We start from the raw sequence: 21510 nt of genomic DNA, 5'->3' as shown, positions 1-21510 counted from the left end.
ACCGCATCGAAACGACGATGAAGAGTTGGAAACTCGTAATGATAGCAACAAGATGGGGAGTGACCATTTGAGCAAAAAAATGCGAGGAAATGAGAAAACGAGTTGACAAAACGAAAAGAAGGGGAATAGGGGGAGTTCACTTTTTCTTCATGATCCTCTCTTTGAGGTTTACCTTCTGGACTGGCGGCGCGACTGACGGTCCTGGACCTCTCGAATTCGACCAGGAAGGTCCTTGAGATTGAGGGTATTGACTTTGTCGATTCGGTCCCCCGTAGTCGAGTCCTTGTTCGCGAGGAGGCTGGGGAGGGTATCGAGGTTGTTGTTGTTGTCCAGGATGTTGAGCCATCGAGGGAGGAGGTCGATTCGCAGTGAAACCGCTCGGAGGAGGAAAACCCGGTGCAGGGCCGTACGATTGCTGTTGCTGCTGATGTTGCGACAAACCGTAGTTGTATCCTCCTCCTCCGTTTGAGAAAGAAGGTCCCATTCCCGTTGACACTCCTGGAGGAGGAGGAGGAGCGTTGTAGGCACCGACAGGAGGATTGAAGGGCATCGGGGGCTGCATTCCCGGAGGAGGACCGCCGTAGCCTTGAGAATGAGCAAGGTTGTAGCCTGGTTGAGGCATCATCATCCCTTGGAACCCAGGCGGACCTTGAGGAGGTGGAGGAGGAGGAACGACGTGTCCGAACGCGGCTTGTTGGTTCTCTTTCAGTTTGCGACGATCGTATTCGTGAGATGACATGAATTGTCGCATACTATCGACAACGAAGGACGAGAGGCAGCAAAGTAAATCAGTTTGAATTCGGAATCGTTCGGCAGAAAGAATAGAGAAAACTCACCGAGAAGGTTCAGTCGGGAACGGTTCACTCCAGAACCAATCGTGATCGAGAGCTTCATTTGCCGTATACCTTCGTTTCGGATCGAGTACGAGAATCTTGTCGAGCAAATCGGCAAAGATTTCGGTATCGTAGCTGAATCATCCGAATCGAGGGCGATGAGTTCTCGCTTCAGAGTCGAAGATCGAGAGGAATACGTACTGAGAAGCATCAGCTCTGATCGTACGAGGACCATTCTGCCACTGTTGAGCCTTTCCATCGACTCCGGGGAGCGAATTCCAACCCGGCATCGATTCTTCGGTAGGAGGACCGCAAGCGCTACGCGAGACCGTGATGTCAGTCCAACGACGTCAGAGGGAGAAGAAACGAGGAGGAGGGTTCAGCTTACGCAAAGATGAGTTGAGCTTGATGGAAATCAGACGATCCAGGGAAAATCGGCGATCGTTTGAACATTTCGAGGAGGATGCAGCTGTGACGAGACCGACAACTTCTTAGCGAGAGAGCGACAATCTGCTAGAGAAGGAAGATCCTCACCCTACTCCCCACATGTCGACCGGGTAGTGATACTTTCTCTCTCCGAGCAACAACTCGGGTGGTCGATACCAACGCGTAACGACGCAACTCGTGTAGTCCTGAGAGGAACGGAAGTTGCGACATGAGCTCAAGCGAACGATGTCGATAGAACGAGTCACTCACCCGTCCAGCTTCGGGAGGTTCCATACTCCTCGCTAATCCGAAATCTGCAATCATGAGAACTCCTTTGTTGTTGATGAGCAAGTTTGCCGCCTTCATATCTCGATGCAAGATTCCATTCTATCACGGAGCGAGAGTCCGAGCGAGTCAGCAAGCATTCGAGCGAGAGAGGAAAGTGAAAGACGAAGAGACGAACTCGATGAAGGTAAGCGGTTCCCTCGAGTAACTGTTTCCCGTATTGTTTGATTTCACCGATGTCGAGCTTGACTTGAGGGTTCTCGAGTAGGCCAGCGAGATCGTGATCCATGTAAGGGAAGACCATGAATGTTCGACCGACTTCGAATTTCGCAGGATCACCTAGAACGCGAGAGAGAGTTCGTCAGCACGAGCTCGGGGTAGAATACAACGAGTGAGATAGAGAAGACGTACCTGGATCGAGAGCCATATCTACGACGGGAACGACATTCGGATGATCAAGTTGTTTGAGGATTCGAATTTCCCTCACCGAAGTAATTGGGAGCTGTGAATCATCGCAGCGCAGAATCAGTGACCCGATCCGACAAGAGACTGATTCAGAGACAGAGACGAGGAAGACTCACCCCATCTCCTTCATTATGAAAGATGATCTGTTTCAAAGCGACGACATCTCCCTTTCTCACTCTCAACCCTCTCGCCCATTTCGAATTCTCCTTTTCCCTCTCCTCCTCCGTAACGATCGCTCCTTCTTTCCCTCGAATCCCTTTATAAACAACTCCAAACGTTCCTTCTCCCAATTTCTGTTGTAACGTGTATTCCGAAATATGAGACGCTCCAAAGAACTCGTGTTCTTCCAATTCGGTACCGTTCGTAGTTGTGGTCGAGAAGGAGTAGGGTTTCGAAGGAGGATCGAGCCAAAGATCAAGAGTTCCTTTCGTAGTTCGAACTTTGACGAGACTGTCATCGATCACATCGGAACCAACTCCGTTCGTCGTCGTCGTTGTTGTTGCTGCTGGAGTGTTGAGTGCTTTCGTGACGGAAGGGGAATCGGTCGTTTCTTCGGAGTCTTTGGGATCGGTTGGTCGGTTACCGGGATGATAGGGAGCGGGAGGAGGGATCGGATATCCTCTTTGATCGTTCGAGGGTCCGTTCGCGATGGGAGCAGGAGGAGGTGGAGGAGGCGGAGGTGGGAGACGTTCGGAAGGATCGGGAGCAGCAGAAACGTACGAAGGTCGAGCGGGAGCAGGAGCAGGAGCGGGAGGGAGAGGAGGAGGAGGGAGGTAATTTCCATTTCCGTTCGTCGTAGTAGTCGAAGGTTGGAGTCTCGAGGTAGGATATGGCTGAGATGTTTGAGATTGAGATTGATCGATTGTAGAAGGAGCCATTCTTGAGCGGAACGATCCCGGGTTGGAATTTGTCGAAAGAGCTTGAACTGGCGAAAGGAGGATCGATTCACCGAGTCGGACCACGTTCGGTTTCGGCGGTAGAGCGAGATTGAGATGTGCCGTACTCATCGAAGGAGAATAGGTGTTGTCGACGTCGGAATGAGCTCCGTTCGAACGAGCTCGTTGCCATCCCGATCCCGATTCTTCTCCTTCTCCTCCTCTTCCTCCTCTTTCGTCTCTCGTCGACCTCGCCTTGGATTCCCGTCTCTCCTTCTCCTTCAATCGCTTCTGAACCTCTCGCCGTTCTTCCTCTCCCAAGACAGTTCGAGCCGGGGCGGATTCTTCTCCCGATTCGTCCGTGTCTTCACTAGGCGGTGATCTCGAAACACGACGATCTCCTTCACGCCTCGAGTCGACAGGCTGTGGCGGCGGCGATTCGGTTCGTCGAGGTCGTTTGCTCGCTCGGGAAGAAGGTTCTCGTTCTTCGTCTCGACGATGATAATATCGATCTTCTCTCCTTTCGTCGCTTTTGCGGGATGAACGACGCTGAGAGCGATCCCTATCTGTCGAATTCGAGTAAGGATCCGGATGATGAGAGCGTTGTCTGCTGTCGTAATAGCCGGGAGATCGAGAACGTCGACGATGAGGAGGAGGAGGAATATCAGGTCGATTCGTCGTTGATGGACCGGGCGCCCATCGATCCCCGTCTCTATCGTTGCTCCTTCTTCGATCCCTATCGTCGTAATCCCGTCGAGGCTCTCCCCAATTGTTCCCACCCCGATTGTCTTCCCTGAATTTATCGTGGCCCCATCTCTCTGCTTGCGCTCCTCCTCCTCCTTGTTCCGAGCTCTGACTCCCTCCTGCGTAGCTTCCATCGTACGGTAACCCTAAACTGTTTCCCTCCTCGTAATGATGGTCGTCATGCTCGTGGTCGTTAAAAGCTCTCATCATTCCGCCTCCTCCTCCATTGTGCATCGACGAGTTTTTCGGAGGTGACGACGGTGATCGATAATCCGGTCTCGGCGGGAGAGGTAACGGTATATTGAGGGAAGAAGTCGAAGAAGGAGCGACGTAAAGATTCGAATTCGAAGTGGAAGGTCCGAGGGAAAGGTTCGGTTGAACTGAAGGAGAAGTTTGCTGGGTCATCGATTCATTCTTCAACAGTTCTGCGACCTCTCGATCTTCGTCGTTGATTTCCAAGACTGGTGGAGCTGAGGCAGAAGGGTTTGAAGCGACTTTAGGGTTGGATTTGCGAGGGGAACGAGTCGCGGCTCCGGAACGTCTGCGGAAGACAGGCGGTGGAGTCTTGTGCTTCTCTCGCTCTGGTTCTTTCGGAGCTGCTGCGACTTCTCCTCCTCCTCCTATCGTCTCCGCTGTGGTAGAACTCGGTCCAGCCGGTTGAGACGAACTCTCAGCGATTGAAACTTCGAATGAATTCTTTCCCTCCTCCTCCTTTCCCGCGGTTCCTTCCGCCTCCTTTCCATCCGTAGCTCCCTCTTTCTTACTAGCGAGTCCCCTGATTGATACTACATTCCCCGTACTCGTAACTGTCTTGGGTTTAACTCCAGCTGCTCCGAATGATAAAGCGTTCGATTTCTTCCCCGGTTCCAAGTGTTTCGCAATCGCCCCTTTGAAGGCCGGGTTGACTTTGGCGGCAATCGCAATCTGAAATCTTGGTCTCGTTGAAGTCGGAGCTGTCGATGAGGTTGAAGTTGAGATTGAGGGTTCAACGATTTCTCCTTCTTCTGCTCCTGCCGTACTAGCTTGAGCTCCTCCTGAACTACCTCCTGGTGGGCCCGAGGTCGAGGAGGATGAGGGAGGAGGCGACATCGAACCGACCCTCGCTCTCTGAGAGTTTCGTGTTTCTTCGGAGGGGCGGACTACTCGGGTTGTCGTAGACCGAAGTCGATACGAAGTCGTTAGTCGAGCACCTCCCCTAGGTCGAGTTGGGAGGGAGGGAGGGAGTGGAAGAAGACGAGTCAGAGAGGGTTTCAATGAATTAGATATTCCAAGTATTCGCGAATTGAAGAAATCGTTATCAAATCAAGATTGAGGAGTTGTTCGAGCAAGGAGAACAAACGAGAGTTATTTGCGAGATCGAGCTTTTGGTTTTCGGGGGTATACACAACGAGAACAACGAAAGAGAAGAGAGAGTAGAAAGAGAGAGAGAGAGAACGAAAGACAAAAAAGGGGATTTTACAAAACGATGAGAACAGTCGATCCAGTCCAGGGGACGAGCAAGGTTACCACTCGAATTCACTGTGCATCAAGAATTCGAGTCGAGTCAAATACAATAAGTGACTGAAGAGATCGAGCTGGACGCACCCGTTACATTTACTGAAAAGGTAATCTTTGCCATTGACCGAAATCAACCCGTCTTTCAACGTCACCTTCCACTTGTTCTTGACTCTTTGTACCTATACACATCCAGTCATCCCTTCTTGTCAGCACCCTTCGATCGGTCTTCGCAAGGAAAGAGAAGAAGGGAGAGAGAGAAGGAGTGGTTTTACTTTTTCATAAAGCGCAATGACGATATCCCCCCCTTGATCTTCCCCTTGTGCAGCCGCTTCCGCCTCCTCATCCAACTCATCTTCCGAACTATCCAAATCCGAATTAATCGCATCCTCATCATCCCCATCCTCTCCTTCTCCTTTCACTTTCCCCTCCTCACTTCCTCCCTCTTTCTTCACTCCTCCTCCTCCTCCTTTCGTCTGTGCCAATTGTTCCTGTTCCCTCAACTTGTGATTCACTTTAACCTCCTCGATCGTCAACGGTAAGAACTGTTGCGCTACGGGACCCATACGGTCATCGGAGGAGAAATCGGCGACTCGAGATTGTGCGAGTTTTAATTCCCATAATCGTAAGAGTTCTTGCAGAACGGCTTCTTCGACTCCGATTTGTTCAAATTCGGGTCGGACTTGGGTAATCACGTCGTCGATGATTGAACGATACACCGCAGGCTGGAGAGACGAGAGAGAGGGATTACGGAAGCGAAACGAGGTGGATCATGACGAAGCAGAAGAGACGAGACGGGATAACCAGAGCGAAGGACAGCGGACGGAGCAAAGGACAAACATGGTATGGTCAGTCATCGTTTGAGAATGACTGAGAGAAGAAGGAGAGAGGGTTGACGAGAGAGGAGTGAGGAATGGGAAGCGTACAACTTGTTTATTACTCATGATGACACCCAATCTATCTCCTGTTACTACTGTATGTATTCCCTAGTGGTCTGATCGCTAGTCGGGAGAGACAGTGAAGAGAGAGAGCGTGAGAGTCGACCTCGTCTCGATTCGAGTTACTCATTCTCTCTCCTTAGTAATCCCACTCGCCTACCACTCCCTCTCCTACCACTAGCAGTCATGTTCGCCCTCCGTCGTGCCGTCGCTCAAACTCCTCGTCGTCTCGCGCGTGGATACGCCGAAGTCGCTTCTTCCTCCGACAAGCTCCGCCTTTCCCTCGTCCTTCCTCACGAGGTAACCTCCCATTCCCTTGATCCTAATCATCCTTTTCTCCTCGACCGATCAGGCTGGACGCGTAATCGGTCAGGAGGGGGGAGAAAGGTCGATCGAGTTGAGAACGGGAATTCAGTTACTGACTCCCTCCTCTCTCGCTCGCTCGTGTTGTGGTGTGTGGATATATATAGTCTATCTACAAATCTCAAGACGTTATTCAAGTAAACCTCGCTGCTGAATCTGGTGACCTCGGTGTGTAAGTCAGAACATTCTCGCACTTTCAACATTAGTTTCTCTCAGACAGTCCGAACCGATATGAGGGGATCCGAACTACGATACGAGGAGGAGCTGCTTCAAGTTGAGGGAGGGAGCCGTTGTAGTTGAGCAAAACTAATCTATTCGAAAATGAAAACTGACTCTCTTGCTTCCCTCTCCCTCTCGTACTCGCCCCGGTTTAGCCTCGCGAACCACGTCCCCTCTATTGAATCGCTCAAGCCCGGTGTCCTCGAAGTTATCGAAGGTTCTTCGAACGAATCCAAGAAATGGTTCGGTAAATTGGCAAAATTCTCCTCCTTTCTCTCTCTCTCGAAAACGATCGACTGACCTAGGCGTGGTGTAGTTTCTGGAGGATTCGCCAACATTCACCCTAACAACACTTTGACCGTTAACGCTGTCGAGGCCTGTAAGCTTCCCTCCCCCAAACTCCATTCTTCCCAAATTTTCGATTTCTCTAACTCGTTCTTTCGTTTCCCCTTTAGACCCTCTCGATGCTTTCTCGCCTGAGGTGACTCCTCTACTTCACTCTTTCGTGCTCCCGAACTCGTCACTGACTCCCCTAGTACCTTGTAGGCTATCCGATCGGGACTCGCCGAGGCTCAACGAGTCGCCGGAGGATCCGGAACTGAACAAGAGAAAGCTGAAGCCGCGATCGAGGTTCAAGTTTACGAGGCGCTTCAATCGGCCCTCAAGGCCTAAGAACACCGTTACAAGAAGGGCTTAAAATGAATCGAAGGAGAGGGAGGAAAAGGTGTTTTGTTTTTGTTTTCCTAGAAGTGAAGCGGCGGGGAGAGGAGGTGAAAAATTTATTAAAGAAATGCTATCTAAAATCATATCTCTGTCTGCGTGCTATCAGAGAGTTAGCCGAACGAGGCGAAGTCGGAAAATAGAGAGAGGGAAACTGTCCCGCCCTTCCCCTTCTCTCTCTTCTCTCTCCCTCCAACTTCTCGCTCCGGTTTCATCTGCTTCTCCCGACCAAACGCGTACGCGTCTTCTTTCTCTTCTCCTCTATCTGTCTACAACTCAAGTGAGTCTTCCTCCCCTCTCTCTCTCGGGCGTGTGAGATGAGAACTGATCGGGTGGGTGTGTAAACAGAAATGCCTCCCAAATCTTCGACGAAAGGCTCGAAGGATGCTAGTACGAAGGAAGAAACTCAAACGTACAATGAATCAGATATCGTACGTGTTGCTCCTCAGTCGCGAGGAGGAGGAGGGAGGGGAGATGGGGCGTTGGACCAATTCAATCGAAAACGGCAACTCCCACCCACCCCTCCCCCGATTTCGATCCCTTCGCTATCCGAACTGTGACTGACACGGAGGAAGTACGGGTATGAGTAGGTTCTAGCCAAAGTTAAAGGATACCCACCTTGGCCTGGACGTGTGATGGATCCTTCGGCCGCGAACAAAAAAGTCGCCAAAGAGAAACCGAGCAAAGGCAAGAACCACTACCTCGTACAATTCTTCCCTACCGGTGATTTGTACGTCCTTCTCCCATCTCTCTTCCTCCCTTCCTCATTTCAAACCTGACGCGTTTCGAGTCGAACATTAGTACTTGGGCCGGACCTCGAGATCTCTCCCTCCTTCAAACTAAAGAGATTGAAAAGTACTTGAGCGAACCTAGCAAGAAGAAGTCGGATTTACGACAAGGGTACGAGATCGCGAAGGATCCTTCGCAATGGATCACGGAGAAGGACGATCAAGCGGCCGAATTGGAGAGGTTACAGGCTCAGGTCGATGAGGACGAGGATGAATTGGCCTCGGAGAGTGAACAACCTCAGAAGAAGGGAGCTGCTGCGAAGGGAGGGAAGAAGGAAACGGCGACGAAGAAGAGGAAGAGGGAAAGTAATGCAAAGGGAGAGAATGGAACGGCTAAGAAGGATGAGAAGAAGAAACCTAAGAAGGATACTACAAAGACCAAGGTGAGTGAGATCAACTCATTCAGTCCGAAGAGCGAGAAGAACTGAAACGATTTTCGGTTGTTCAGGCTGGAGTCAAAAAAGATTACACGGATGATGAAGCTGAACCCGCTAGCAAGAAAGCTAAAGCTTGTGCGTTCCACTCTCTCTCAGTAATGACAACACGACTGGCTGAACTGGTACGCCCACAGCCGGAGATTCCGATTCTGAAACCGTCAAGAGTTGGAGGCACAAACTTCAAAAGGTTCTTTCTCTCCTTCTCTCTCACTCCTCCCAATCGTCAACTAACACATTCTCACGAACGTAGATCTTCCTCGGCAAGACTGATCCTCCCACCAACGTAAGTCTCTCGAATCCCCTCTCTCCCTCGTCGCCGGTCACTAATCTTTCCCTCGGATGATTTAGGAAATGTCCAACTGCGCTGAAATCTTTGATCACATGGAGAAATTCGAAATGAAAAAGGAATACCTCATCGTACGTCTTCTCATCTCCTCACTTTTTCTTCTCCTGGATCGTTTCCCGAGCTTAACCTCTGAAAATCGTTTATTAAATAGGAATCGAAACTCGCAAAAGTTTTGAAACGTATCGCCTTGTTGAAGGAAGGTGCGATCCCGGAAGACGACAAGTACGATTTCCGTAAACGTTCCTCCGAACTCGCGACGAAATGGGCCGCGATCCTCGGTCCTGGAGAGAAATCCGATGCTGCTCAACCCGCCCCTGAGTCTTCCGACAACAAGGAATCTACTACCGACAACAAGAAGGAGGAGGAGACCAACGGAGTTGAATCGACTTCGGCTAACGTCGAAGGAGGAGAGAAGGAAGATGCTCCCGCCGCCGCTGCTTCGGAAGAGAAGAAGGAAGATTCCGATGCGATGCAAGTTGACGAGAACGGAGGAGACGCTCCCGCTGAGGAGAAGAACACCGAGGGGGAGGAACCCAAGAAGGATGAAGAAGAAGAACCCGCGACGGAATCTTCCGCCTAAAGACTCCTTCCTCTACTTCTTTCTACCTCGATCTGTCTACTTCTGTACCCTTCCGGTTTCTCGTCTCGACCACCCCTCTTTTAATCTCTCAATCGATGTACGTTGTACCGTTTCTAACCCACCCAAAATACCAAGTTTCCCCTCGTCCTCTTCCATCCTCTCCCTCCAAAATGTCGCCTACCTCCTCTCTCAATCGACTCTGAGACGATCCAAAGTCCTGACAACACTCTCGATTCGTCTCTACGTCATCTACGTCCTCCTCAACTCGAGTAATCTCTCCCGTCCTCTCCGGTTCTTCCTCCTCGGTTTGATCATGCTAGTTTAGGTTGTCCTTCTCTCTAGTTTCCCCCATTATTTACGCCCTCCTCAAACTTAGGTCTTCCCTCCTTACCCTCTCCAACTCTTCGTTGCCCTCCTCTTCTCCCCTCTTTCTCCTCGTTCTCTACTTTTGTTTTCGTCGTCTTCAATTTTCTTTTTCTGAATGGATTTCTCTCTCGCGTTGTAACCAAGCTGTTCCTCTCTCGTTTCTCGAGTCCCCTTTTTCTCTCCGAGAGCGATTTGTCACGGCCAATGTCGGTTCTCGAATTCTGATTCGTTCTCTCTCTCTCTCTTCTCTTCTCACACCCGTCGACGACGTTTCAACGCGTCTAACCCTTCCCTCACTACACTTGAAGACCTCTAGTACACTTCTACGAGTATCTCTACGACTCTAGAACCTATTCACGAGGGTTTCAAGCGTTCAAAAGGTTGAATTGGGACATCGAGATCGATCAAAAAGGTTCGTCTTCGTCGTTTCTGAACTCCCTCATCTCCTCTTCCCCTTCCGAGACTGATTCGTTCGCGTGTATGAACTCTTGATGAGAATAGATGGATCCCTCTTCTCTTCAACCGACAAGTTCGACGACGACGGGTTCGGTCCCTCACTTCGGTTCATCGAATAGTTCAACAAGACCTCTCCCTCCACCACCTCCACCACCTCCCGCTCCTGCTCCTGCACCCGTTCAATCAGCTGGAACTGAAGATGTTGCGATGTCTGAATCCCCGAAAGACGCGTCTGTTGAAGAAGAGGAAGAAGGAAGTGGAGCAGAATTCAAACAATCCGGAACTGAAGAAGACGAAGACGACGATGATCAGGGAGATGACTCATCTGAACAAGATGTAGTTGCACCAGGGTATAAGAATAGGAAAGGACAGGGGAATGGAAAGGGAAAGGGAACGAAAGGGAAGGGGAAGAAAGTTAGTAAGAAATTGGAATTACCGAGAGGGTTCGATGCTGATTTGTATGGGTTGAGGAGATCTGTGAGTCATGAATACTACTACTAGTGTTCTCGTCTTTGTGTGATTTGGACTGACACGTCGTTGTTGTCTGATAGGGTCGCGCTTCGACGGCTCGAAATCAAGTAAGTTTTTCAAATCCTTCCCTCGTCGAACTCGTTCTGACTCTAGGGGTGACAGTCTACTGCTTACGACGATGAAGATGAAAATGAAGATGAATCTGATGCTTCCTCGACTCGAGTTCGTCGAGCCAAGAAAGGAAAAGGACGTGCATGTGAGTTCATTCTCCCTTTTCTCTCTCTCCCTCCCAGCTCACCAACTAACCGCTCAATTATCTCTCCAGCAACCGCATCGAACAACAAATTCCAAAGTTACTCTTCCGCCGACGGATCTTCGGAAGAAGAAGACGAAGATTACACGAATTCGAAGTACAAACCGAAAAAGAAGCGATCAAAACTCGTTCGAACCGTTCGAGATTTCGAAATGCCGAGGTTCTCGTCGAGGAACGGGAAAGCGTTACCGAATTACAACGAGAGTAAAATGTTTGATGAATTGAGCGATGAGGACGAGGATGGGGAATTTGGCGGAGAGAATTGGGCGATGGAAGATCAAGGTTAGTCTCTTTCCTCTCTCACTGTGTCTTTCGATCCGAAGCTGATCCCGAGTGCTCTCTTTCAGAAACCGAATCAAATGAAGATGCAATCGATGGAATCTTCGGTCACAAACGAGATGTCAATCACGGTTAGTTCGAATCAATTCTCTCTCAGTCTTGATCTTCTCGACTGAGTTCCGGTTTGTTCTTTCAGACTCTGACGAAAAGGACGAACCTCAACGCAACCTCGTATTCCTGATCAAATGGCAAAACTACAGTCACATTCACGACACGTGGGAAACTTACGAATACTTGAAACGATTCAAAGGGTTCAAACGAGTCGAGAACTACATCAAGAAGGTGTTTTGGCCTCAACAACTCGCCTTGTCGGATCCTTCGCTCAGTCGTGAAGACTTAGAAGCGGTTCACCTCGAACGAGAACGAAAAGCCGACGAGTTGGAAGCGTACAAACAGGTCGAACGAGTTATCTCGCAACGTGACTCTCCCGCAAACAAGGACGTCGACCACGATCATGGTAAGTCTCCCTCCACTCTCCCTTCGGAGTCGACCCAACTGACGAATCTCTCTCGCAGTTGAATACCTCTGCAAATGGAAAGGACTCGAATACGCCGATGCGACTTGGGAAGATCACGACACGATTCAAGCGATCGCTCCCGACGCGATCAGTGCCCACCTCGAACGTATGCGATCCCCTTACCTTCCGAACAAGAGTGCGAATTACAACAAAGGTCGACCCGAATTCAAAAAACTCACTTCCGAACCCGACTACATCTCCCCTCACGGAACTCTCAAAGATTTCCAAATGACTGGACTCAATTGGTTGGCCTATTTGTGGTCGAGAGGAGATAACGGGATCTTGGCCGACGAGATGGGATTGGGGAAAACGGTACAATCTTGTTCTTTCCTCTCTTACCTCTTCCACGAACAACAACAATACGGTCCTTTCCTCGTTGTCGTCCCGCTCTCGACTCTCCCCGCTTGGCAATCTCAACTCGCGACGTGGGCCCCTGCTCTCAACTCGATCGCGTACATCGGAAACGGACCGAGTCGTGAAATGATTAGGGATCACGAATTCGGACAGACGAAAAAGATCAAATTCAACGTTCTCCTCACGACTTATGAGTATGCGCTCAAGGACAAGGCTGATCTCTCGACGATCAAATGGCAATACCTTATGGTTGACGAGGTCAGTTCTCGTTTTCACTTTCGCTCTTTCCTTTCGAGCTCCATTCTGACCGATTCCACCCGTTGTTCATTATAGGCTCATCGTCTCAAGAACAACGAATCTGCTCTCTACGAAGCCCTCTCTGGATTCTCGGCTGCCGCGAAACTCCTCATCACCGGTACTCCTCTTCAGAACAACGTCAAAGGTAAGTCGCCTCAATCTTCGAGAGACCGTCTTTGGAGCTCACTCGGCGTCGGGCAACCTACAGAACTTCTCGCTCTCATGCATTTCCTTCATCCCGAACGTTTCGAACTCGCTGGAGAATTCGATTTGAATGGTAAGTGACCTTTCTCTCTTTCGTCTCATGCACACAGCTCATCTTCTCCTCGTCCTTACAGATGCCGAGAACGAAGCCAAGATTCGCGACTTGCACGGTAAACTCGAATCGATCATGCTTCGTCGATTGAAGAAAGATGTGATCAAAGAGTTGCCGACGAAGAGTGAACGAATCCTTCGAGTCGAAATGTCAAACATGCAAACTTGGTGGTACAAGAATATTCTCACCAAGGTGAGCTTTTCCGACTTCTCCTCATTCGAGAGCGTTCAGCTAATGAAGTCGAGTTTTCCATTCGTAGAACTACGCCGCGCTCAGTGGTGCCGACAACAACGTTTCACTTCTCAACATCGCCATGGAGTTGAAGAAAGCTTCGAATCATCCTTACCTCTTCGAAGGTGCCGAAACGAGGTCGGAAACAAAAGAAGAAACTCTGCGAGGAATCGTTATGAATTCCGGAAAGATGGTACTTCTCGACAAGCTCCTTTCGAGGCTTCAACAAGATGGACACCGAGTTCTCGTCTTCTCTCAAATGGTTCGAATGCTGTAAGTTCTCTTCTCCTGCTCTCCCTCCCTCACGAAAAGGGTTGTCCGCTGATTTCTCTCTTTCGACGATGCTCAGTGATATTCTCTCTGACTTCTGTGCGATGCGCAACTACCTCTACCAACGACTCGACGGTACCGTTCCTTCGGAGACTCGTCGTAAAGCGATCGAACATTACAACGCTCCCGGTTCTCCCGATTTCGTCTTCCTTCTCTCGACTCGCGCTGGAGGACTCGGAATCAATCTCGAGACTGCCGATACCGTAGTCATTTTCGATAGCGATTGGTGAGCATCACTTTTTGCCTCTTCTTCACTCAAGTTGCTGACGAGTTCTCCTCGATCTTTGATAGGAACCCTCAAAACGATCTTCAAGCCATGGCTCGTGCTCACCGAATCGGTCAGAAATCTCACGTCAACGTCTACCGTTTCGTCACGAAAGATACCGTCGAGGAAGATGTTCTCGAACGAGCTCGCAAAAAGATGGTTCTCGAGTATGCCAGTAAGTCGTTTCGCTCTCTCTCTCTTCTTCCCCGATCCCGAGCTCACCTCCTCGTTCGTATCGTATCAGTTGTCAACCAAATGGATACTTCCGGAAAGAACTTGGGTGGATCAGTCCCTTCGACGAGACCCGAGAATTACACCAAGGAGGAACTTTCGTCGATTCTCAAATTCGGTGCCGCCAACATCTTCAAGTCTGATGGAGCTCAGAAGAAACTCGAAGAGCTCGATCTCGACGAGGTGATTAATAAGGCAGAAGCGTACGACACTGCGACTGCTCCGACCGGTACATCCCTCGGAGGAGAAGAGTTCTTGAATCAGTTCGCCGTTCAAGACGTCAAGGCCGACATGACAGACTGGGACGACATCATTCCGGCTGAAGATCGTGCGAAAGTCAAGGCTGAACTCGCGGAACAAGAAGCTCAAGAACAAAGTGGTCGTCGAGCGGCCGCTCAAGTCGCACCTGGAACGTACAAAGGAGGAGATGTCGCTCCTCGTTCCCGCTCCTCGTCACCTCAAGCTTCGTCGTCGTCGAAACCCGCCGCTTCTCGTCCCTCGGCAGATCAACGCGCTCAAACTCTCAACGATCGCAACATTCGTACTCTCGTTCGAGGTCTCAACTGTTTCGGAGACATTCGTCATCGATACGATCCGATCATCAAAGAAGCTCGACTCGAGAACAAGAACCGAGGAGTCGTTACTTCGACAGTCGATGATTTGATCAAGCTCTGCCGAGAAAAGATTCAAGAGAAGGAAGACGATCTCGAAAGGAGGCAGAACGCTGGAGAAGAGATCTCGATCAAAGTCAGGAATCACGCCGTACTCGTCACGTTCCGAGGAGTCGACAAGATCAATGCTGAAACTCTCGTTCAACGTTTCGAAGAGCTCAAAATTCTTCACTCTTGTATGTTCACCTTCTTCCTCGCTCGTCTCAATTCACGTCTGACGATTCATTCGTGATAGACCTTCACCGCGCTTCGGATCCGAACAAGTGGATCATTCCCGTCGACAACGTCAAGGGAGCTGCGAACTGGAACTGCGACTGGACGGTCGAAGATGACGCTCACCTCCTCGTCGGGGTATGGAAATACGGTCACGGAGCGTGGGAAGCGATGAGGGACGATTCTACTCTCGGATTCAAAGACAAGTTCTTCCTCGAAGATGCCAAGATCAAACAAACCGACACGGTCAAACGTCGAATCCCAAACTCGATCCATCTCGTTCGTCGTGCCGACTACCTCACCGGTCTCCTCCGCGACCATTACGAACAAACTCATCCCGATCAACCCGCTTCTTCGAAACAACATCCTCCCGTCCCTCGCGCTAAAGCTTCGAACGACCGCGAAGGTTCGACTTCGGCAGCTCCGAAGAAGGTTCCCAAAGCTTCTACCTCTTCGAAACCGTCGGCGAAACCTTCCTCTGCGAAAACGGCTTCGAAAGCTACGAAACGCAAAGCGACTCCCGAATACTCGAGTTCGGAAGGATCCGAGTCTGAATACGAAAGCATGGACGAGGCGAACTGCAAGGAATCGTTGCGTCCCGTCAAGAACGATCTCAAGAAGCTCAAGATGGATACTTCGGCATTCACTCGCGAGGAGAAACTCGCTCACTTGAAGGACACTCTTTCGTCGATTGGTTCGAGGATCGAAGTGGTCGCTGGTTTCGAAAAGTCCCCTGAAGCACGCGAGAAGAAACGTAAACATCTTTGTGAGTTTTCACTCCAGCTCTCGCCTGCTCGATTCATCTACTGACGTTTTCCTGCTCTTGATAGGGAAATGGGCGAGTTACTTCTGGTCGAGCAAGGTTCCTTCGAACCAACTTCGAGCCATGTGAGTCTCTCTTTCGTCGATTCACTGTCGCCTTTACTTCCGCTGACTCCTCCTCCGTCGCAGGTACGATCGAATGTCTGCCTCGATCAAAACTGATTCGCCAGCTCTTCCTGGAGGATCGGGCAAATTGGACTCTCCGGCATTGAAGAACGATTCACCTGCTCCTTCTCCGAACCTCCCTCCGAACCTCCCTCCGAAACAACCTCGTCGTTCCGAATCAGGTGATGGACAACCTCCACCAAAGAAAGCTCGTTCCGGCGATGGTCTCCCTTCGTTCAATCGTATCTCGTCGAACCCTACGAACTCGCAATCTCCTCATTTGAACCACAATGGTCACAGCTCGAACCATTCTCCTCATTACCCTCTCTCGTCCTCGTCGTACGGTTACCAATCGCATCACTCTCACGACAACTCGAGACCACAACATTCAAACGACCCTCATTATTCGTCGTCTCATCGTTCGAACGGATACCCTTCTTCTCATTCTGAACAGTCTCGATACCCTCCTCCTCCTCCTCCTTCGCATCGCTAAACCTTCTTCGCGTTTCCATTTTTGACTGCATTTCTCAAACGCCTGTTTTCTGTCTCTCGCCTCACTTCGATTCTTTCCCGCCTCTTTTCTGTGACCTTACCCTAGTTTTCTCACTCGCACTCGAATGTCGGGCTTTGTACGGATTCTCCTCTTTTTGTTGCACCCTTTTCTCTCGTCGCAATACAAAACAAGTCTGTCTACCTTCTCCTCATGTTTCTATGCGAGTGGCACCTTGTTGCAGGTGCCACAGCGCGCCTCGTCTGGTGTGCTGAAGTCGGATCTGCTAGATTCGAACCCCAGCACGATTCACTGTGTCAGATGTCTCCCTCTCGTCTGAACGCGAGAGCGAACGCCTCACACACGAAGGGAGAATTACAGAGGCAAGCAAAAGAAAAGACTGCTACAAATCTCGACCTTGTCATTTCGGGTTCCGATCTTCTCCACTACCGGAAGTTCTTTCTCTCCGCCATATCTACTTCGCCTACCAATCTTCTGCGATTTCGCAATCAGAAAGATCCAATTCGTCGAGGTTCGGTCCAAAGTAATCGATTTTCGGAGCGCTTTCCATCTCCTCCTTCGTGAGCGGGTCCCATGAGTCGAACAAGTTTGGGTGAGTAATCGCCACGTCAGGAGGGTCGATTTTCCCTTGGCGTCTGCCGAGTAGAGTGCCTGTGAGTTGTCTTGTGGAAGTTTGAAGGAGCTGAACTTACTCGGTGATCGAATGACGGAGCAGTTTGACATCGTGAGACAGAGTCAGGCTACCCATAAAGTAACCGACAAGCTTCAAATGACGAAGTACAGGGAAGAGTCGAGAATGGAAGATCAGGTAGAGTTCGAAAGTGACGGAGACGTGAAGTGAAAGGCGTTGTAGAGCGTGGTAAGGGTGACAAGACATGTTTCGGGTCTCGAGGATTGGAGGAAGAACTTCGTGAGAGAGGGTCGCCACAGACATGAGCGCCAGAACACGGTAATTCGAAGGAGCCAGGTCTCGGGCGATTCGTTCAATTCGGTCGCACTCCTGGTCTGTCAGACCGTGTCCGCGATCCTCCTCCACCAAGCGCGTCGTGATCAAGTTGCAGTCTCGAGGGTAACGACCATCTTGAGCGATTACGTCGAGCATCTTGAGATAATCCGTTGCCCAGAGATCCCACAGATCGAGCATACGACTGTACGCTTCTAGAAGAAAGGAATTTAACCATATGCTAGCATCTGCACCCAACGACAATTGTGTGAGAGTCTTGCGATTCACTCCAAAGGGGCCGCAGACGGAGATGATGAAGTCGCGAGGGAAAGGGAACTCTGGAGAAACGATGATGGAGGTAAGGTCGCGGAAGAAAAACGCCGAGAGAGCAAAACTGTTGATAGGTGGGAGGAACTCGTCGACGAATTCGGGACGGCGATTCCAGGACGAGAATTCCTGGTCTTCCAGTTGTTCAATCGGGGATCTGTAGACTTTGAACCGGATCTGAAAGACGGGGAATCAGTGCCGCTACTTTCCCGCGCGCGTGAGCACAAGACTCACCGAGTTCGGTACCACGACACTCTCGAGACTCTGAGTACCTTCACAGATTGACCAAGGATTGACGAGCGAGGAATAGTTTCGAATCCATTTCTTCACCATTCTCCCATTTCCGAGGATGGGATCGAGGTATAGTCGGTCGTGACAAATCGTGTAGAACGCCTCATTGACTCTTGAGAGGAGAGCAAGGTCCCTCTGAGCGTCGAAGATCCAAGAGTTGGATGAGATCGAATCTGGCGGACCAGGCGCGTTTGAGATAATCTTCTCGATCATGATGAGCTGTAGGACGTACCCGCTATCATCCTGAGCAACTCTACGGGTAGTCTATCCATCTTGACGAGAGTCGAGTGTCAAAGAGTAGAAGTTCAACCTTGCGAGCACAGGTTACTCTCCCAAAAACACTTTCGCCAAACTGCGCTCGGCAACGATAGAATACTAGACTGCTCTATCATGCTGAGGTTCTTGCATTGCACGCTTGGGAGGTCCAGCTTCTCACACTAAAGGGTTTCATCAATCTGTGAGTTTCCGAGTTCGTGTCCTCTCCCTATGACTCGATGGAGCTCGGACTGACAGGCAGAGATGTATGATAGGTCTCTCACTGTGCTTATGGCTCTCCATGGCTCCATAAGAAGCGGAACTTGATCGAGTTTGAACCCTTCACGATTCTCGATACGATGACGCCCTCAGCCCGACTCTTCTGCACGATGGAGCGAGTCCAATGACGAGTTCAGTACTCAGGGATAATAGGGTCGTCCTTGGGGGAGATTGAGGTGCGGTCAGAGGATCCGCTAAATTCTGGAGTTTTCGTTTTTCGAAAGTCGGTGAGTGAACTCCTTCTCTTCCTTGCTCGAGCTGAGCGCTGACGGCGCCTTTCTACGTCCAGATCTAAGTATCTTCAGGAGGCGGAAGCGAACCGGCGAATCGTCGCGAAGAATGCTCGTCCGTCTCAAGTGGATGAAAACGCCTCGTTCCTCCTCGTCGCTCCCTCGAAGGGAGCTCGCTGCTGCACGGACTATGTGAGAAACTGGTAGAATATTGGCTAATAGTGGAGCTGTAATGGAAAGAAAGTCTCGCAAGACGTAACAACGAAACGAGGTTCGTGATTCCTGGTTTGCTCGTTTTCGCGCTCCTTTCAAGCCTGATGCTTCTCGCTCTGACGTCTTGTCCCGCCCTCAGTACCGCTCTATATGATTGTATTCGAACGAGGGCGTAAAAGAGAGGAGGAGGAAAGAGCGAAACATAGTTTGAGAGAAAGGGACATCAATCTTCGACCCTCGTCTCTTTCCCCTTCCGAAGCTCCGTTCTGTCTCGCTCTTACGTCTTGTAAGAGAGCGAGAAGACGCGCATCCGACGATAGTTGTCTCGCCGCTCTACGTCGAAATGGAGAGGGAAGAGGTCTTTCAAAGTGATCTCCGGTTGAACATCTTTCGCTCTCGTTCTCTTGGCCTCTCAAATTCGATCCAAGCTCGCTAGTGAATGACTTTCCGAATCTCCTGCTCTTCTCTTTCCTCTTCCTTCTTCTCCTCACTTTGCTTCCTCTCCCCCTCCTTTCGCACTCTCCTCGACCTCGACAACTTCGACCTCCTTCGACCATGCTCTCCTCGATCGTCGTTTCACTCCTCGCTCTCACTCCTCTCGCTCTCGCGACTCCTTCTCCCGCTCCTCCTTCGTCGTCGGACAACACTCTCGTCGAGAAACGTTCATTCGGTCACGGATTCGGATACGGAGGTTGTCAGTCTCTCTCCCTCTTTCTCTCCCGCTCTCTCGTGGTCGTCTATGAAGAGCTGACCACGTCGAACCCACCTTGTTCAGTCGGAGGACGTCGTCGAATCGCTGCTGCTCGTTTCCGTGCGAACAAGAACAAAGCTCTCATCGCCGCCGAACGCAAGAACCGCCTCAACCTCGATCGCAACACGGCACTCGCGGCGAAGAACTATCGAGAGGCCAACTTTGCCGCCGCGAAAGATCGTAAATTCGACACGGCTCGATTCAACAAGGCCAAGATCGCTGCTCTCGCGAGGGAAGCCGCACTCAGGAAGAACGTTCGACTCGGAGGAGGAGGAATCTGGAAACGTCAATTCGACGAAGCTGGAGAATCTGGAGGTCTCGATATCGGTGAGCTCAGACTCTTCCCCTCTCTCTCGATGTCTCGTCGAAGGCTGACTCTCTTTTCGTCGTTCTCCAGGTTCGGAAGATTCGATCGACTCTCCCGACTCTATCGATGCCGACTCTTCTTCCTCTCCGTTGATCGACTCTGACGCTGACGCCGATGCCGACAACTTTGACGAATCTCCTTCTTCTCCCGATTCCTCTCTCGCTTCCCCTTCTTCTGCTTCCCCTTCGCCGAACGCTGCCCCTGTCGAAGGAGGAGGAGGACTCGACTCTGATGCCGCTGTCGATCAAGACGGTCTCGGATTCGGAGGAGGATTCGGAGGTCTCTACGGAGGAGGACTCTCGGGAGGTTTCCTAGGAGGAGGAGATTTCTACGGAGGAGGAGGGTTCGGCGGAATCGGAGGAATCGACATCCTCGACAACAACGAAGGCAACTCGAACGAAAACGACGTCGGACCCTCGTCGATTGGAGACAACTCGTACGCCGCTGCTTCTCCCGAGTTCGATCAATTCGACGCCAAAGACGTTCCTCAAGAATCAAACTCGATTGATGCCGATGCTGGATCATCTCTCATGAAACGATCTTTCGGTCACGGAGGAATCGGTTACGGAGGCGGTGAGTTTTCTCGCTCTTGCTCTCTCTTCTCTCACTCCAAGTCAGTGACTGAGTCCCTTCTCTCTTTCTCTCGTCAGTCCCCCGATTCCGCAAGAACACTCGACTCCGCAACGCCAAGATCCTCAAACTCGTCGCTCTCGAAAACGCTCGTCGTCGCAAAGCGCTCAACCGTGCTCGAGTCAAGTTCAACACGAAGAAGTTCAACGAGCTCAAGTTCAAGAACAACGTTCACTTGAACAAGGACAACAAGGCGAAGGTTGTCGCGCTCAAGGACCGAAAGAATATCGCCGCTGCGAAACTCAGGAAAGTCGGAGGACTCGGAGGCATTTGGTGAGCATTGCTGTAGAATCACTCTTGTTTTTCTGTCTCTCTCTCTCTCTTGTTCCCTTTCTTGTTTTCTAGTCTTGTGTAAACAATTCTTGTGTACCACCATCACCATCACCATCGCTTCTACGAGTGAGCGAGCGAAAGAGAGAGAGAGAGACCAGAAACGAGAGGAGACAGATTTCTTTCGACAACTTTGCGATGATTCGTTCTCTCGAGAATTCCAAGCTTGTCGCTCCTCGACTCTACGCTGATCAAACAGAGAGCTCTTTCTTCCCTCCTCATCTCCAGTCTGTCGCCCACTGCATTTGGATTCCGAGAGTTGATGCGTTTTTCTGTTGAGCTCGTTCGCACTGATCTTGCCGAGTTCAGCTTCTTCCTCAGCGCATCTCATCTTTGTATACACGTGATTTATGAGAGAGCTCGACCTTTCTCCTTCCGGAGAGCGTCAACATCAGGCAGAAGGGGAAGGACCAAATCGAATCGAGGCGAACTGGTTTCCATTCTCGTTTGTCGAGACCCGATGTGCCGAGTGCTACTCCCTCAGCTCATCGACTTCTCCGCTTTCCTGCCCTTCAAGCGTCACGACTACTACTCATCTCGGTAAGGATCGAAGCGAGAGCCGCTTCTTTGCAA

The 21510-nt window shown here is 50.7% G+C and overlaps 7 protein-coding genes across 7 annotated transcripts; 4 read left to right on the top strand and 3 right to left on the bottom strand.

Moving 5' to 3' along the window:
• Positions 1-136: 136 nt before the first annotated feature.
• JCM6883_000023 (uncharacterized protein) lies at positions 137-4717 on the bottom strand (the record flags this gene model as incomplete). The annotated part of the gene is made up of 9 exons (XM_076634748.1): positions 137-752; positions 837-968; positions 1035-1151; positions 1222-1302; positions 1368-1465; positions 1530-1646; positions 1723-1883; positions 1956-2046; positions 2126-4717. The coding sequence occupies 9 exons, from the start codon at positions 4715-4717 to the stop codon at positions 137-139; spliced, it is 4005 nt and encodes a 1334-aa protein (XP_076485251.1).
• A 413-nt stretch (positions 4718-5130) lies between these two features.
• On the bottom strand, positions 5131-6066 carry TOA1 (transcription initiation factor IIA large subunit; the record flags this gene model as incomplete). Its single annotated transcript, XM_076634747.1, has 4 exons — positions 5131-5146; positions 5213-5304; positions 5398-5847; positions 6049-6066. The coding sequence occupies 4 exons, from the start codon at positions 6064-6066 to the stop codon at positions 5131-5133; spliced, it is 576 nt and encodes a 191-aa protein (XP_076485250.1).
• A 180-nt stretch (positions 6067-6246) lies between these two features.
• ATP16 (F1F0 ATP synthase subunit delta) lies at positions 6247-7314 on the top strand (the record flags this gene model as incomplete). The annotated part of the gene is made up of 6 exons (XM_076634746.1): positions 6247-6360; positions 6531-6595; positions 6798-6889; positions 6959-7021; positions 7098-7123; positions 7189-7314. 6 exons carry the CDS (start codon positions 6247-6249, stop codon positions 7312-7314), a joined length of 486 nt encoding a protein of 161 aa, XP_076485249.1.
• Positions 7315-7712: 398 nt separating this feature from the next.
• Positions 7713-9513, top strand: JCM6883_000020 (uncharacterized protein; the record flags this gene model as incomplete). The annotated part of the gene is made up of 8 exons (XM_076634745.1): positions 7713-7793; positions 7953-8092; positions 8164-8533; positions 8599-8662; positions 8722-8774; positions 8838-8870; positions 8936-9004; positions 9085-9513. 8 exons carry the CDS (start codon positions 7713-7715, stop codon positions 9511-9513), a joined length of 1239 nt encoding a protein of 412 aa, XP_076485248.1.
• An 867-nt stretch (positions 9514-10380) lies between these two features.
• Positions 10381-16303, top strand: JCM6883_000019 (uncharacterized protein; the record flags this gene model as incomplete). Its single annotated transcript, XM_076634744.1, has 17 exons — positions 10381-10812; positions 10887-10913; positions 10969-11062; positions 11132-11401; positions 11467-11529; positions 11595-11915; positions 11974-12587; positions 12663-12771; positions 12835-12903; positions 12965-13134; positions 13202-13446; positions 13523-13729; positions 13795-13943; positions 14013-14846; positions 14906-15649; positions 15714-15771; positions 15835-16303. 17 exons carry the CDS (start codon positions 10381-10383, stop codon positions 16301-16303), a joined length of 4875 nt encoding a protein of 1624 aa, XP_076485247.1.
• A 481-nt stretch (positions 16304-16784) lies between these two features.
• On the bottom strand, positions 16785-18095 carry JCM6883_000018 (uncharacterized protein; the record flags this gene model as incomplete). Its single annotated transcript, XM_076634743.1, has 3 exons — positions 16785-16956; positions 17014-17768; positions 17826-18095. The coding sequence occupies 3 exons, from the start codon at positions 18093-18095 to the stop codon at positions 16785-16787; spliced, it is 1197 nt and encodes a 398-aa protein (XP_076485246.1).
• Positions 18096-19414: 1319 nt separating this feature from the next.
• On the top strand, positions 19415-20880 carry JCM6883_000017 (uncharacterized protein; the record flags this gene model as incomplete). Its single annotated transcript, XM_076634742.1, has 4 exons — positions 19415-19553; positions 19635-19937; positions 20008-20550; positions 20628-20880. Coding segments are annotated over 4 exons (1238 nt in total), but the record flags the coding sequence as incomplete, so codon positions are not given.
• Between the last annotated feature and the right edge of the window lie 630 nt (positions 20881-21510).

Source organism: Sporobolomyces salmoneus, assembly GCF_050403485.1.
Source record: "Sporobolomyces salmoneus JCM6883 DNA, S_salmoneus_JCM6883_v1_ctg70, whole genome shotgun sequence".
NCBI classification, from domain to species: domain Eukaryota; kingdom Fungi; phylum Basidiomycota; class Microbotryomycetes; order Sporidiobolales; family Sporidiobolaceae; genus Sporobolomyces; species Sporobolomyces salmoneus.
The sequence above is the reverse complement of the archived record's forward strand: the minus strand, read 5'-3'. Positions and strand labels throughout refer to the sequence as shown.